Source organism: Oncorhynchus nerka, linkage group LG21, assembly GCF_034236695.1.
Source record: "Oncorhynchus nerka isolate Pitt River linkage group LG21, Oner_Uvic_2.0, whole genome shotgun sequence".
Taxonomy (NCBI): Eukaryota; Metazoa; Chordata; class Actinopteri; order Salmoniformes; family Salmonidae; genus Oncorhynchus; species Oncorhynchus nerka.
Window position 1 is genome coordinate 34,174,012 of NC_088416.1, and position 17,019 is coordinate 34,191,030.

General features: G+C 42.3%; 1 protein-coding gene across 2 annotated transcripts in view; it reads right to left on the reverse strand.

Moving 5' to 3' along the window:
- Nucleotides 1–2,601: 2,601 nt before the first annotated feature.
- The window catches only part of LOC115104315 (forkhead box protein K2-like), a 34,389-nt gene continuing 19,971 nt past the window's right edge, over nt 2,602–17,019 (reverse strand). The window contains exons 4-9 of one of the 2 annotated variants that reach the window (XM_029625716.2): nt 14,266–14,412; nt 12,753–12,946; nt 8,248–8,444; nt 5,870–6,151; nt 5,493–5,633; nt 2,602–4,474 (exon numbers count right to left, since the gene is read on the reverse strand). In XM_029625716.2, the coding sequence (XP_029481576.1) occupies nt 4,269–4,474; nt 5,493–5,633; nt 5,870–6,151; nt 8,248–8,444; nt 12,753–12,946; nt 14,266–14,412 (1,167 nt within the window). In that variant the 3' untranslated portion in view covers nt 2,602–4,268. Of the gene's footprint in view, nt 4,475–5,492; nt 5,676–5,869; nt 6,152–8,247; nt 8,445–12,752; nt 12,947–14,265; nt 14,413–17,019 lie in introns of both variants that reach the window. The other variant, XM_029625715.2, reaches the window with a different exon arrangement.

Below are 17,019 nucleotides of genomic sequence, written 5' to 3' on the forward strand. Positions count from 1 at the left end.
TGACATCATAAAATGATCAAGTAACTTTGTGTCAATCCTTTCTTGAATAGAGATACTACTCTTCTTAAAAAATATATTTGATGGAGTTATCAAAATGTTAATTTATTGGTTTATTCAGATCCCGATCATCTTTAGCCAAAGCAGCAGCTATTCGTCCTGGGGTCCACACCTAGTTACTTAGAGCTTTTAGGGGTATCAGGCCTATTCTGGCTTCTGGCAGGCCTTGTTTGCATTATCTGAAATGAAACCACTGACGTACAACAGGACAATGAAGAAATGCAACTCCCAACACAACAGCCATTACCCTCATAAAATAACTGGGTCACATTTGATAAGACACAACATCCCAGGTTCGTGAAATGTAGATTATCCTCTTTTTCATTGCATTATTATTGATCTTTAAGGTTATGAGTCCCAAAAAGACCAAACTGACTTGTTTTGTTCTGAGCTCTCAGTAGACTATGTTTACAAAAGTGAAAGTTTTGCATCACAAGGACATATCTAAGCTCATTGTTTTCTTTTCATTAGTTGGTAAACAGCATCTGTTAACACTGCCGACTAAATTACAAGCGTTACAGCTGAGGAAACACTGCGGTCCCAGCAGCCTAAACGATCAGTCACATTCTTGTTACAGCAACGAGCAATCTTTTTACAGCAATGAGTGCTTTTACCAGTTGGTAGTAAGAACATGAAGCCCATATCTTCATGTTGTTTTTGACCACTGCTTCTTCAAGACACGCCATTTTTTTTGAGACAGCTAATCATTTGAGATTAGTAGTGCTATGTGTGAAAACGGTTCTCCCATCTTCACAGACGAACTCTGGAGCTCTGTCAGTGACCAAGGCCCTCCTCCCGATTGCTCAGTTTAACCTGGCGGCTCTTGGAAGAGTGTTGGTGGTTCAAAACTTCTTCCATTTAAGAATGATGGAGGCCAATGTGTTCTTGAACACCTTCAATGCTGCAGAAATGTTTTGGTACCCTTCCCCAGATCCGTACCTGGACACAATCCTATCTCGAGCCTCTACGGCCAATTCCTTTGACCTCTTGGCTTGTTTTTTGCTCTGACATGCACTGTCAACTGTGGGACCTTATATAGACAGGTGTGTGTGTCTTTCCAATTAATGTCCTATCAATTGAATTTACTGCAGGTGGACTCATGTCAAGTTGTAGAAACATCAAGGACTATCAAAAAACAGTATCCACCTGAGCATAATTTTAATTGTCATGACAAAGGGTCCGAATACTTAAGTAAAGAAGGGGTCGTTTGTTGCTTTGTCATTATGGGGTAGTGTGTGTAGATTGAGAGTTAAAAAAATAAAATAAAATAGCTTTGCTATTAGGATGAAAGACAAGCATTGAGTTTCATTTAGCATGCGTGTCATGACTGCATTAATCGTTGCTTGTGAAGTCATACAAATATGACAGGAGCATTCAAGGGGTATGCCCAATCAGAAAGAAAGTCAAGCTAAACTGAATCTCTCACACACACGCAATACCAAGCAGGAATTCTAACAAACCCCGGCTATGACAATGCAACAATGTCATGCCAAATAGAGTATGACAGAATCATACTAATGAGTGAAATATTTCAGTCCAGCATGCAAATGTTGCTGGTTTTACATGTCACAGGTGATGATATACACAGTGTACATATCATTAGGAACATCTGCTCCTTCCACTACAGACTGACCAGGTGAATCCAGATGAAAGCTACAATTCCTTAATTGATGTCACTTGTCATCTACTTCAAATCAGTGTACATGAAGGGGGGGGGTGACAGGTTAAAGAATATTTTTTAAGCCTGGAGTCAATTGTGACACATATTGTATGTGTGCCATTGTGGGTGAATGGGCAAGACAAGATAATTAGTGCCTTTGAACAGGTTATGGTAGTAAGTGCTAGTTGCACCGGTTTGTCAAGAACTGCAACGCTGCTGGGTTTTTCATGCTCAATATCCCATGTGTATCAAGAATAGTCCACCACAAAAAGGACATCCAGCCAACTTGGCAACTGTGGGAAGCATTGGAGTCAACATGGACCAAATCAAATCAAATTGTATTGGTCACATACACATTTAGCAGATGTTATTGCGGGTGTAGCGAAATGCTTGTGGAATCCCTGTGCAACGCGATAGACACCTTGTAGAGTCCATGCCCAGACGAATTGAGCCTGTTCTGAGAGCAAAGTCCTGAGTGGGGAGGGTTCCGCCACTCAATATTAGGAAGGTGATCTTATGTTTTGTGCAGTGTATGTGATGTGAAGGCAGGTTTGCCTTACTATGCCAATTACTGCCCCGCTGTGGTCAATTGGGGCACTGTCAAAACCCTGATTCACAGAAAGATTCAGGGCTAAAAGGAACGGGTGGCTGCGGTCTGTTAGCAATCACCTGCTAGGTGTTGATGAACAGCAGCTATTCAACATGTATAATTGAAGGAGGATAATCTGGCCAGAGGCAATAGACTGGTCACACGCTGCTTCTAGGTACAGTCTGCCATCAGCTGCTCTAGCATGTTGTCTCTGAAACATCTGTGAATTAAATGCGTACTGAGAGCAAAGATCTGATCACTGTTGTGGTGAAACCATTGGACAAGTAAAATAGAGTGAAAGGTTTTAAATTAATTTATATAAAATAAAAATAAAAACTCATTTATCCACTGAAGTGGAACAAATATCCATCACTTGTACCTTCTTTAGTTTGGAACATATACAATCTGAAGACAGACTCGTCAGGTTGTCGGAACAGAATAAAATAATCAAGCAAAGGGTCTGTCCACACCACAAAGTCACCACAGCCAAGGATAACGAGAGAAAAAAATTAACATTTTACCAAGTGCAGATCTGGTCTGGTTTTAAACAGCTATTTTCTTCTGTTAAATGTACAGTTAAAAGCTAGAATCCTTAGTTGCTACATCCATTTTCTGACTTAAATGAATGATATATACCCATCGATTCTTGAATAATAACTTATAAAAACGCCTAATGAGCTTAGTTCAACTGTCGTACCCCATCTGAATATAAACATGTTCTATGTTTGTAAACTATGTAAATGTAAAGCACGGTATAGTCTCAAAACATGGGTAAAACCACAATTCTGATATCATGGATAGTCATTCCTGGCATCCGTAGCCCCATCTGTCAATCTGAGAGTGGTTACATTTCTCCAGGCCCATCCCTCAGCTTTTGACCAAAAACAGAGGTGGAATGACCCCTTTGGTATAGTTTCAACTAAGGATTCAAGCGTTAACGGCTCGGGTACTTTTCTGTAGTCTGTTACATGAAAGCTCGATGAGGAGGCATCTGACCAACTACACATGGAATTAATATGTTTATCTCTTACTGGTTATCTGTGCAAGTATGAAAATATGTAAGTGTAACAAAGCAAATTGATTTGGATATGACAGAACATGGATTTGAAAGTGGGGGGGACACTAAATTGATAGAATTGTAAAAAGAAACGACACTGAACAGAAAAAAAGTCCACATACAAAGTAACAGCGAGAATGTTGAAGTTCAGGTGGACTGATTGAAATGTCAGACCCCACTGCTGTAAATGCTTTCTTTATTTCAATTATTAGCACTTTTTTGTTTTACCTATATAAATGAAAATACATCCAAAACAGATCCTATGGTCCACATATGAACAACAAAATACTGCATTACTACTTAGAGCTGCAATAAGGCTAGGTCAGTATATGAACGGCTAGCTGCCAAAGGTCCAGGAATTGGCTCCGACTGTTTTGATCCCCTTTTCTGAATGCACTCATTGATATTTCATGTCTGCGTCAAATGCTTGTCATGCTGCTAGTTGGTCACCTCATCCAGTCATCCCATGGGTCCGTTGAGTGGTGCCCTTGACCGTGGCCCCCAATCTGCACTGAGGTAGTTGAGACAGAGATGCCGTGCGACCGCCGGGCTAACATGGGCCTCAGTCAAACTGCTCGCTGCAGGTGGTCAAAGTTCAGCTCATCACGTTAAAGGTTAATTGTTGTTAAGGCTTCCTGTGGTCTTGGAGTCGTCCTCCTCCTCCGTGGCGATGTCTCACAGGGGACCTTCAAATTAGAGTTCTACTTTGTCCTTTTTTCAAATCTCAACTAAATGTTCTCTTCAGTCTTTTTTTTAAGGGGTGGTCATATTTTCCAATCCTCTACAATGGTTAAACCAACTGAAAATCTTCTCCTTTTGGCACCTTGGGAGTCAATGGAAGAAGGGAGAAATAAATGGTAGGAAAGGAGAGAGAAAAAACAAGATGGTGGTGATGATGCAGAAGACTAGTTGTGGTGGCTGGCTTGGTCATTGGCTGCCGACGAGTCCGTATCTGCTGCGCGGGTGGCGCTGTCCCCTTCCTCTGTTTTGATGCGCTTAGCGTTGGGCTGATCGCTGGCCGCCTGGGCTCCGTTCTGTTGTTTGGTCGGGAGGGAGGCTGAAGCGGAGGCGTGAGTGGCCAGCAAGTGGAGAGGACTCGCAACAGCTGTGGCTGAACATGGGGAGGAAGATGAGGAAAAACATATAAATATTTCAGTGCCGGAATTGATGGAATATTGTGCTAAGTAATCTAATGTCTTAGAACATATGCCAATAAAAAGCGTACTTTTCAAAACAGCGTAGGAAACTCCAGCCAGACAGGGATTCGTATGGCACTTCGAGATACACAAACACACTGCAGAGCAGCACTGACATGTACGCTGCATGAATTCTAGTTAATTAAACAAACAGGGACTACTCACAACAGTGGTAGACTACAGATGGGGACAGAGAAGTGACAGGCTACAGATGGGACCCGAGAGCAGTGACAGGCTACAGATGGGGCCAGAGCAGTGGCAGGCTACAGATGGGGTCAGAGCAGTGGCAGGCTACAGATGGGATCAGAGCAGTGGCAGGCTACAGATGGGCCCAGAGCAGTGACAGGCTACAGATGGGCCCAGAGCAGTGGCAGGCTACAGATGGGCCCAGAGCAGTGGCAGGCTACAGATGGGCCCAGAGCAGTGGCAGGCTACAGATGGGGTCAGAGCAGTGGCAGGCTACAGATGGGGTCAGAGCAGTGGCAGGCTACAGATGGGCCCAGAGCAGTGACAGGCTACAGATGGGCCCAGAGCAGTGGCAGGCTACAGATGGGCCCAGAGCAGTGGCAGGCTACAGATGGGCCCAGAGCAGTGGCAGGCTACAGATGGGAACAGAGCAGTGGCAGGCTACAGATGGGGCCAGAGCAGTGACAGGCTACAGATGGGGACAGAGCAGTGACAGGCTACAGATGGGGTCAGAGCAGTGGCAGGCTACAGATGGGGTCAGAGCAGTGGCAGGCTACAGATGGGGTCAGAGCAGTGGCAGGCTACAGATGGGGTCAGAGCAGTGGTAGACTACAGATGGGGTCAGAGCAGTGGTAGACTACAGATGGGGTCAGAGCAGTGGTAGACTACAGATGGGGTCAGAGCAGTGGTAGACTACAGATGCAGATAAAGAGCTTTGACAGGATCCATTCTAAGTCAGTGTCTCACCTGCAGCAGCCTGCATTGGCATCAGGTGGGTGCCATTCTGTGTGATGGTCTTTATGGGGAGCTGGTGCTGGCCCAGGGGCTGCTGCACTAAGGTTAGCGTCTGTAAGGGCGTGGCCGACTGGATGATGCGACTGCCACCGCCTATAGAGGCGTGGGAGATGGTTGGAACAGATTCTACTTTTACTATAGACAAACAGAAAAAAAGGAGATGTCAATGACTTCTAATAACATAACACCAAACGAGCACTACAATAACTGATCAACATGAGATACATTTACTAAGACACACATATACAGACACAGATGCTTTGGTCAAATGTAAAACAGACCTACGTATACCTGGCTGAAACCACACACACACTACACCATCCCCTCACCTTTGGCCTCTGAGTAGTCTCTGTTCTCCTGGGGTTCAGCCTGGAGCGTGACCATGGTGGGGGTGGCCACTGTGTAGGTGTTGGCGGTGCCGAGCCCGGACATGCTGGTGACAGACATGGCAGGGATCTGGTGGACAACGTGCACCGTCTGCATGACGGGCTGCTGGTTCTGGTAGGTGCTGGTAGTCACAGGCGTGGCCATGGCATAGGTCACCGGCTTTAGGGTCTGAGGTAACTGACGCTGAACCGTGATGAGCACCGGCTGGCTGTTGAGAGGGGAGCCTGGAAAAACAATAGCTTTCTTTAACGGAGGATCCACATGTGACGACTGCACATTTGTACATAGGATTGGAGAAGAGTCCAACAGTCTGAATATTTTATGTCAGTTCCCACTGATAACCTGAATGACCCTAGAAAGTCTTGGAAGGCTATTAAGTCTATGTCTGGTAATAGTAATGTTAATGAATTAACGTCATGTGTTTTGAAGGACTCTGTTGCTGTATATGACAAAACTGAAATGCTGAATTGTGTCAATAAGCACTTTGTATCATCTGGTAGGCTGTTTGATTCAGTGTCCTCTATTTCTGTACAACCCTGTGTGGATGAACCAGTGAGATCTGGTCAAACGTTTAGCTTTTGCCATTCTCAGTGCAGGAGTACATAAAGCCCTGAAATCCTTAGATCAGAGAAAGCCTGCAGGTCCTGATCTTTTGGATCCCTGCTTTTAAATCTGGCAGCTGATTTCATAGCTGAACCACTTACATATGTGTTCAATCTAACCCTGGAATGTAATGAAATTCCAAAAATCAGCATTTGTCCTACCACTTTTAAAGGGGGGGAGATCCAACTCTTTTAAATAATTATAGGTCAATCTCAAGCGGTCACCCTTGGTGAAAATACTTGAAACCCTTGTGTGTGAACAGCTAAGAATTTATTATTTACTAACTCTATTTTATCAATGTACCAATCGGGCTTCAGGAAGAAGCATAGCACAATTACAGCAGCCATGAAGGTTTTAAATGATATCACTGAAGCCCTTCACAAAAAACAGCATTGTGTCTCACTTTGTATTGATCTCTCTAAGGCTTTTGATACAGCTGATCATGCTATATTAAAAGGCAGAGATTGTCGAGTGTAGGTCTTTCAGAGCATGCAGTTGCATGGTTTGCTAACTGTCTGATAGTGCACTCAATTTGATGGGCTTATGTCTGTTAAATGTCTGTCTTTAATGGTGTGCCCCAAGGCTCTGTACTTGGTCCTCTCTTATTCACTATTTATATAAATGATTTAGACAAAAATGCCCAAAATGCGCAACTTCATTTTTATGCTGATGATACTGTTATTTACTGTTGTACCTCGTCTCTTACAAAAGATTTCCAGAACTTGCAAACTGCTTTTTATACTGTTCAACATACCTTGTGTCAATTGAAGCTTATCCTCAATACTAACAAAACTAAACTAATGGTGTTTTCTAAAGCAAGAAATAGACCTCTGAACCTTTCACCCATTACTACCTGTCAGGGCAAGGAGATTGAGGTTGTAACATCTTAGAAATATCTTGGAATTTTAATTTATGACAGCCTCTTTTAAATTGCATATTCAACAACTTTAAAAAAAATTGAAGCTGAAATTGGGATTTTATTTTAGGAATAAGGCCTAGTTTTTCTTTTGAAGCCAGAAGGAGGCTAGTAATCAGCTACATTTTTATGCTGTTACTAGACTATGCGGATATCTTATATATGAATGCTTCCGCTCAGCGTTTGAGATCAATTGGCACCCTTTTCCATGGCACTTTGAGATTTATTTTAAACTGCAAAACCCTTACGCACCACTGCATTTTGTATACCAGGGTTGGCTGGCCTTCTCTAGTCACTGGTATACTTTTATTTACAAAGCCATTTTTGGTTTACTACCTTGTTATTTGGGCATTTTTATTGTTCAGAAATGTGGTGGGTACTCTGTTTGCTGGACTTTATCCTACTAACTGTTCCAAATGTCCCAACTGAGTTTGGTAAAAGGGCTTTTATGTACTCTGCGCCATAGTCTTGGAACGCCTTACAAAATACTTTTAAACTGGAAGAACTTGTCCCGATCTGGATTTTTAAATCACTGATGAATGATCTTGAGACTGATTCCCTGACCTGTCAATGTTTTTAATTTGCAGTTTTTGATTTTGTTATACTCTTGTGAATTATATGGTTTTTACTAGATTACGTGTAGTTTTTCATGTTGTTTGTCTGTAATTTTTGTAATGACTTGGTGCTGCCTATCTTGGCCAGGATGCTCTTGAAAAAGAGATTTTAAATCTCAATGAGCCCTTCCTGGTTAAATAAAAGGTAATAAAAAAAAGTGATTGGACAAAAATGGGCGTCTCTCACCTGGTATACTCTGTGCAAAGCGGGCCTCCTGGATGACAGCTAGTTTGGGCTGGACTGCTGTGGCAGGGGGCGGGGCCGGAGCGGGCTCTGGTTCCATGGGGACAGGGGAACCCTCTCGGGATAGGCTGTCAGGGGTCTGCACCCCACTCGAGTGGGCCGAGAGCACCCCAGAGTGATTAGGGGAGACTGGGGCACTCCTGTGAAAGGGAAAAACAGATTTTAAAAAATACTGTAGATTTACATATGCATTGAAATTTACCACCCTAGTCACACTTTCCCAATGGGAATATTATAGTGACCACATATGGCCACAAGGTGATGGCACAAACATGCCAATCTAACAGTAAAGCTGAGGTGTCCAACCTTTTATATCAAGAGAGCTACTTTAAAATTATGAAACATATCACAAAATACAATTTTTTTTCCTAGCTTCAAATACACAGTATTTTCCCAAATTCATACCGTTATATTTTTCCTGGTTTGGGATTTTTTTAAATAGTTTTTCACTCAAAATTACAACCATTCTTAGAGAAAGAATGAAATGTGATGTTATGAGTACACACCAATACTTAAAATCACATTTGAAGACCATTTTTGGGGGCTGGAAAAAATACATTTTAATTTGCATGCAATAGCACTTATATTGAGAATTTTGCGAGAGAGGACTGTGCTGGTCTAGCAATGTTTTTGCTGCTGCATGTCATGACAGAGTTTGCTAAATAAAATACAAATGAAAAGAGCCCACCCAATTGATCAAACAATCATGATAGAACTCTGCCAGGTAAGCATGCTTTGCGGATAACATTTAATTGAGAAGGTTTTGGGGAAAGTATTTTTGTCTCCTAGAGTTGGGCGGTATCCATACTTTCATACCATCTTGATCGCATTCAGGGATATACAGTATTACCGGCTTAGTACACAAGGCCGCACCAAAAAAACAAAAACAACTATTGGCCATCTATTAAGAGAATGCTAACAAAATTCGCACAAGTAATGAAACATTTCCATGGAGGATGCCAACTAAATATGCTAAAGAGCACAAACTAATATAAATGAATTGCAAAGACATACACAAATAACTTTATGAACTGGATTGCCTAGATAGGAGCTACTGAATGGCATTTTTGGCGAGTTTGGACATTTACAAGCAAATGTAAATGTGAGACATTGTGCAAATGAACAAAGTTTTGAAACATGCTTGTCTGAAGGACGAACACTAATGTGTTTTCTGTGAAGGACGAACACTAATGTGTTTTCTGTGAAGGACGAACACTAATGTGTTTTCTGTGAAGGACGAACACTAATGTGTTTTCTGTGAAGGACGAACACTAATGTGTTTTCTGTGAAGGACGAACACTAATGTGTTTTCTGTGAAGGACGAACACTAATGTGTTTTCTGTGAAGGACGAACACTAATGTGTTTTCTGTGAAGGACGAACACTATAGTTGCACATCCCTGATCCCTCTATTGAAGCAAAAAAAAACACTTGACTGTCAATACACAGCTGGAACCAACTGCTCACACTTTCTCCCATTATTTTACCTTTATTTAACTAGACAAGTCAGTTAACCTATCTGCGCACGGAAACCGGTAGCGGGATGAAATTCGACAACATACGAAAATACAAGTGTCTCACATGTTTCGAAAGCCTAGAATCTTGCTAATCCAACTGCGTTGTCAGATTTTTAAAAGGATTTACTGCGAAAGATTACAATCATCTGAGGATAGAGCCCGATAAAAAACAACTATTTCAACCAGCACAGGCGTAACAAAATCATAAACTCCAATAAAATAAATTGTTTACCTTTGACGATCTTCCTCTGTTTGCAATCCCAATGCTCATTGTTACACAATGAATGGTCTTTTGTTTGATAAAATCCATTATAGCCTAACACTAAACATTTTGTGAACCGCTTTTTTGTGAATTCCGTCTCATTCCATTTGACGACACACTCGAGGTAAATACGCACAGTAAACGTGACTTTTCCAGTCATGTTTGGTTTCATTGCAATCAACTGGTTTGTTTGTAACACAACCAAACCTAATGGGTCATTTCGTGGGACGTATTGACTGAAAGAAACCGATTTGAAGACAAGTAATGACATCATTGTGCACCAATGATTTGCCCACTGTTTCGTTGATTGACTGTATTTGAACCCAATGACCACTGATCGCCTTGAAATCTAGCTGGGTAGATAGCCAATGAGCTGAGGTAAAAGGCAATATGTAATGTTTATGTGTTGGAAGACCAACCCATGTAGTAAACTCCGGCGTAAAGAGGGTCATTCGCCATTGAAGTTTCATACCGGAAGGAGCAACGCATGTTACGCACAGCATTGTTTTGGTAAAGCGCATCTTCAGCTGTTTATATATCAATCAGTATGGCGACTAAGTCAGGGAAAGCTAAATCTAAGTCTAGATATACAGATGTACACAGATGAACGGAGAGGACATCGTTTTGGACTGGTAAGTTCTTCTCATGCTAATGCCGTTGTTTGAAATTAATAATATAAAATATTATTTGTGAAATGAAATAGCCTATTTTAGGCTGTTGAGGGGACTGCAGGCCCACAACAATGGCCAAAGTGAAATGGAGACAGTAGATCTAGCAGGTCTATAATAATATATTCAACCTTATGTTCTCACACACACACAAAAAAGTATTTAGTCAGCCACCAATTGTGCAAGTTCTACCACTTAAAAATATGAGAGAGGCCTGTAATTTTCATCATAGGTACACGTCAACTATGACAGAGAAAATGAGAGGTTGAGAACAAATTCTTATTTTCAATGACAGCCTAGGAACAGTGGATTAACTGCCTTGTTCAGGAGCAGAATGACAGATTTTTACCTTGTCAGCTCAGGGATTCGATCTAGCAACCTTTCGGTTACTGGCCCAACTCTAACCCCCTACCTGCCGCCCCCACATGACTGGCTCAACTGTTCTGCGAACTATGCTTCATAATGTAAAATAATGTGACAGGTGAAATTAAGAACACGATGTGCTTCATCTCCTAACATATTACACAAGCGGACTGCAGGTATTTACTTAAAACCTGTTGCTCCTACCCTCTACTTTTTTGAACATTTTGTTAAAAATCGCGCAACATTTCAGCGCCCTGCTACTCATGCCAGGAATATAGTACGTTCATATGGTTAGAATGTGTGGATAGGAAACCCTCGGACGTTTTTAAAACTGGTTAAATCACGACTGTGGCTATAACATAACGTGCGTTACATCGGAAAGCGCAGGAAAACCTGATCACAGAAAATGGAAATAAATATCCTTGCGCCACTTACAGCAATTGTTAACAGTGAGCCGAATTAGATAAGACCGAGCATTCAACTCCCACAGCATCCCCATGTTGTCTAGAGTCTTGTGAATTGAATCATCTTTGATTCTTGGTTGAACCGAAACAGGGGCACCACTTACCTCCGGTCTCCGCCCAGATCATTCCGGAAGAGCTCTCTCGTGAAATTTTTCCAAGACGACAGCTAATGATTTTTACATCGCCTAAGGATGATTTTTATCGCTTATTAACGTTTACTAATACCTAAAGTAGCATTACAAACGTATTTCGAAGTGTTTTGTGAAAGTTTATCGTCTACTTTTTGAATTTAAAAAATGACGTTACGTTGTGAAATCGCTGTTTTTTCGTTTATCACACAGTCTACATATAACGATATCTTGGCTTTATATGGCCTGATTTAATCGAAATAAAGACACAATAGTGTTTATGGGACATCTAGGAGTGCCAACAAAGAAGATGGTGAAAGGTAATGACTGTTTTCTATTTTATTGTGCAGTTTGTGTAACGCCGAAATGCTAATTATTTTGTTTACGTCCCCTGCTGTGCTTTTGTGTTGTAGTGTATTGGTGCATGCTATCAGATAATAGCTTCTCATGCTGTCGCCGAAAAGCATTTTAAAAATCTGACTTGTTGCCTGGATTCACAACGAGTGTAGCTTTAATTTGATACCCTGCATGTGTATTTTAATGAACTTTTGAGTTTTAACTAATACTATTAGCATTTAGCGTAGCGCATTTGCATTTCCAGAGCTCTAGTTGGGACGCAAGCGTCCCAAGTATAAGCAAGAGGTTAAAAAGTAACAAAACATTGAAAAAAATGTTGAAAAACTTAAAAGAAATAGTCAATGGTATTGAAAAACCATGCCGTGGCTGTTTCCAAATACCCCGGTATACGGTATGCCGCCCAAGCCTACTGTCTACCCAGAAGACAGTTATCATTCTGTCTTACTGGCTACACAAAGTGAATGGAAGAGAAATGTGTGCACTACACAGACATACATGGGAACTATTGCTGGAAATGAATTGGCAGAGAGTGTTACATTTGGCATTTTTAGGCCAACTGGAGCTAACTAGGGATGGGATAATGTCAATGTGGATAGATGGGCTGCGAGCGACCGGATGGAGACCCCTGCAGTAAAGCATGCAGCGAGCTCATCGTGTGACTGAAACCTGAGAGAGTGAGTAGGTCCATACCTGGAGGAGAGGGGTCCGAGGGGGGTCCTGAAGCAGGGCACACCCCGCGGCCTTCGTTTCCTGAAGGCCTGCTCCATGAGCTTGCCCTCTGAGGACGGGTCTATCCTCCAGAACGAGCCCTTGCCCGGTTCCTCCTGCGATCTGGCTACTTTAATAAAGTAGCGGTTCAGTGACAGATTGTGACGGATCGAGTTCTACAACAGAATACGCCGTCGTGTTAGTACGAACACACTGCAGCCAAGGCTGTTATTCACATCACAGTTCATCAATGGCACATGCTCAAAAACAACAAGGAAACAGATGGGATAAGCCATGTACCACCCTTCAGTTTGAAGCCAAAGTGAATGTGTACTTTTACAAGGTTGCATATTAGTCAAAGCACATCTTAATATACAGTGCCCTCAGAAAATATTCATACCCCTTTACTTATTCCACATTTTGTTGTGTTACAGCTTGAATTCAAAATGTATTTAAAAAGTCTCACTCATCTACACACAATATACCTGTTTTTAGAAATCTTTGCTAACCGACTGAAAATTAAATAGTAATCTAATTTTCATAATTATTCACAAGCGAGTCAATACTTTGTAGAAACACCTTTGGCAGCAATTAGGAATGTGAGTCTTTCTGGGTACGTCTCTAAGAACTTTCCACACCTGGATTGTGCAACACTTGCCCATTATTCTTTTCACAATCCTTCAAGCTCTGTCAAAATTGGTTGTTGATCATTGCTAGACAACCATTGTCAGGTCTTGGCATAGATTTTCAAGCAGATTTAAGTCAAAACTGTAACTCCGCCACATTCACGGACTACTTGGTAAGCAACTCCAGTGAAGATTTGGCCTTGTGTTTTAGATTACTATCCTGCTGAAAGGTGAATTCATCTCCCAGTGTCGGAGAGAAACAGGTTTTCCTCTAGGACCCTCGACCTCAAAACCATTGTTCCTCTCTAATCAGGGACTGATTTAGACCTGGGACACCAGGTGTGTGCAATTCATTATCAGGTAGAAGTGTAAACCAGCAGGCTCTGGACCTCATACGGTAAGAGTACCCCTGCTCTAGGATTATGCCCGTGTTTAGCTCCATTCCATTTATTCCCCAGTTCTAACAATTACAAGCATACCCATAACATAATGCAGCCACCACTATGCTTGAAAATATGGAGTGTGGTACTCAGTAATGTGTTGTATTGGATTTGCCCCAAACACTTTTTATTCAGGACAAAAAGTTAATTGCTTTGCCAAGTATTACTTTAGTGCCTAGTTGCAAACAGGATGCATGTTTAGGTATATTTTTATTCTGTACAGACTTATTTTCCCTCTGTCAATTAAGTTAGTATTGTGGATGTTGAAACAAGAAAATGTGGAGAAAAAAAATCAAGGGGCTATGCTCTGGCATTTCAAATAAAACCATGTGGTGGAATCCTAATGCTATTCAAAACAGGTTCAGATCTTTTCCCTCACATGCACCATTTTCAATGAAATTATTTGTATTGAAAGACGCCATTTCTCACCTGCCAGCCTTTGTCTGCAGTCCTGTAGTAGGGGTAGTTTTTGGTGATGTGAGTATATATTCCATTTAGCGTGAGCTGCTTGTCTTGTGCCATTGTAATGGCTTGGACAATCAGTTGTGCATATGAGTATGGCGGTTTGGAATCATCCTAAAGGGAAGAAGAGGAAGGAAGAAAGGGTGTCATTTACTTGGTAGCATAGCACATATTGTGAGCAATGGCACTGGAGGGAATAGCAGCCGTTTCACAGGCCCCTGGCCAATTGAACCATTTTGTGTTTTTGGGTGTTGATCTTAACTTTTTTTTGTACATAATGTTTACACCATCATTTTCGATGACCGAAAAGAGCTTCTGGAACCCAGAAAAGCCATCACCAACCTCGATTTGGATGAGGACTTTTACGGCAATGAGTCGAAGGACATATTGATTATCCCAGACCAGGTCCAAATCCCTGACACTGAGTAGGCGGCGCTACTGGCTAACGTGCACTGGACGAGCTCTGTTTGAGACTATCCCATCAACGTGATCTGAAGAACTGTAATACCCTGTTTCTCCGAGTCGTGGTGGAACAAGGAAAATATTAATCTAGCTGGTTTTTCTATACATCGGCATGATAGAACGACAGCATTGGGGAAACTCAGGGGAGGGGGTGTGCGTCTCTTCGAGGTTCTGCTCACGTTAGAATACCTTATGATAAGCTGTACACCATACTATTTACCAAGAGAGTTATCATTATATTTTTCTACCACCATAAACCGATGCTGGCAATAAGACTGGACTCAATGAGCTGTATAAGACCATAAGCAAACAAGAAAATGCTCACCCAGAGGTGGCATTCCTAGTGGCCGTGATTTTAATGCAGGAAACTGAAATACGTTTTACCTCATTTATACCAGCATGTCACCTGTACAACTAGAGGTGAAAAACTCTAGATCACCTTTACTCCAAACAGAAATGCATACACATCTCTCTCTCCATTTAGCAAATCTGACCATAACTCTATCCTCTCGATTCCTGCTTACAAGCAAAAACTCAAAACAGGAAGTAGCAGTGACTCACACAAGTGACCAGAAGTGGTCCGGTGAAGCGGATGCTAAGCTACAGGGCTGTTTTGAAGGAACAGACTGGAATATGTACCGGGATTCATCCGACGGCATCAGTCATTGGCTTCATTAATAAGTGCATCGACAACCTGCCGAGGGACTGCGGTTGAAAATTAGCCGGCTGGCTAAAACCGGCACTTTTACTGAAACGTTGATTAATGTGCACTGTCCCTGTAAAAATAAAACAAACTCAAACGCTGTGCCCACAATGACCGTACGTACATATCCCAACCAGAAGCCATGGCTTACAGGCAACATCAGCACTGAGCTGAAGGTTAGAGTTGGTGCTTTCATGGAGCGGGACACAAACCCAAATGCTTGTAAGACATTTCACTACACCCTCCGACGAACCATCAAACAAGCAAAGTGTCAATACAGAACTAAGATCAAATCCTACTACACCAGCTCTGACACACGTCGGATGTGGCAGGGCTTACAAACTATCACAGGTAACAAAGGGAAACCCAGCCATGAGCTGCCCAGTGATATGAGCCTAACAGATGAGCTAAATGCCTTCTATGCTCGCTTTCAGGCAAGATCCACTGAACCATGCGTGAGAGCACCAGCTGTTCCAAATGACTGTGATCACACTCTCCATAGCCAATGTGAGTAAGACCTTTAAACAGGTAAACATTCACAAGGCCAGACATATTACCAGGACATGTCCTCAGAGCATGAGCTGCTAAGCAGGAAAGGGTCTTCACTGATATTTTCAACCTCTCCCTGTAATACATAGATGTTTCAAGCAGACCACAAGTCTGCCCTACCAAGCAAAAAGGCAGTAACTATTTTTTTTTTGCTACATTAAATACATGCTTAAATCATCCTGCCTCTATTGTATTGTGTTTTTGAGAAAATGGGGGTCATGTTAGCAGTAACTGCATAAAGTTACTGTGAGACCAACATAAATAAATAAACATATTTCTCAGTTCCACGCTATGAGCAGTTACTGCCTTTTTGCTTGGTAGGGCAGCATAGTCCCTGTGCCCAAGAATACCAAGGTAACCTGTCTAAATGACAATCTCCCCGTAGAACTCACATCTGTAGCCATCAAATGCTTTGAAATGCTGGTCATGACTCACATCAACAACATCATCTCAGAAACCCTGGACACACTCCAATTCACAGGACAAGGACAACCGTTCCCTCAACGTCTAAGACAAATGAGTTGATCATGGACTAGAGGAAACGTAGGGGTGAGCACACCCCCATGCACATCGACAGGGCTGTGGTGGAGTGGATTGAGAGGTTCAAGTTCATCTGTATCCACATCAAAGGATCTATCATGGTCCAAACACACCAACAGTCGTGAAGAGGGCACGACAACGCCTCTTCCCCCCCAGGAGGCGGAAAAGATTTGGCATGGGCCCTCAGATCCTCTAAAAGTTCTACAGCTGCACCATCGCGTGGGGCCTCTATACCAGGCGGTGTCAGAGGAAGGCCCAAAACATTGTTAAAGACAGCCACCCACCCAAGCCAGACTTGTTCGCTTTGCTACTGCACGGAAAGCAGTACCAATGCACCAAGTCTGAAATCAACAGGACCCTGAACAGCTTCTACCCCCAAGACACAAGACATCTAAACAAGACTGCTAAATAGCTAATCAAATGGCTACCAGGACTAGCTGCATTTACCATTTTTTGCACACCTGCTG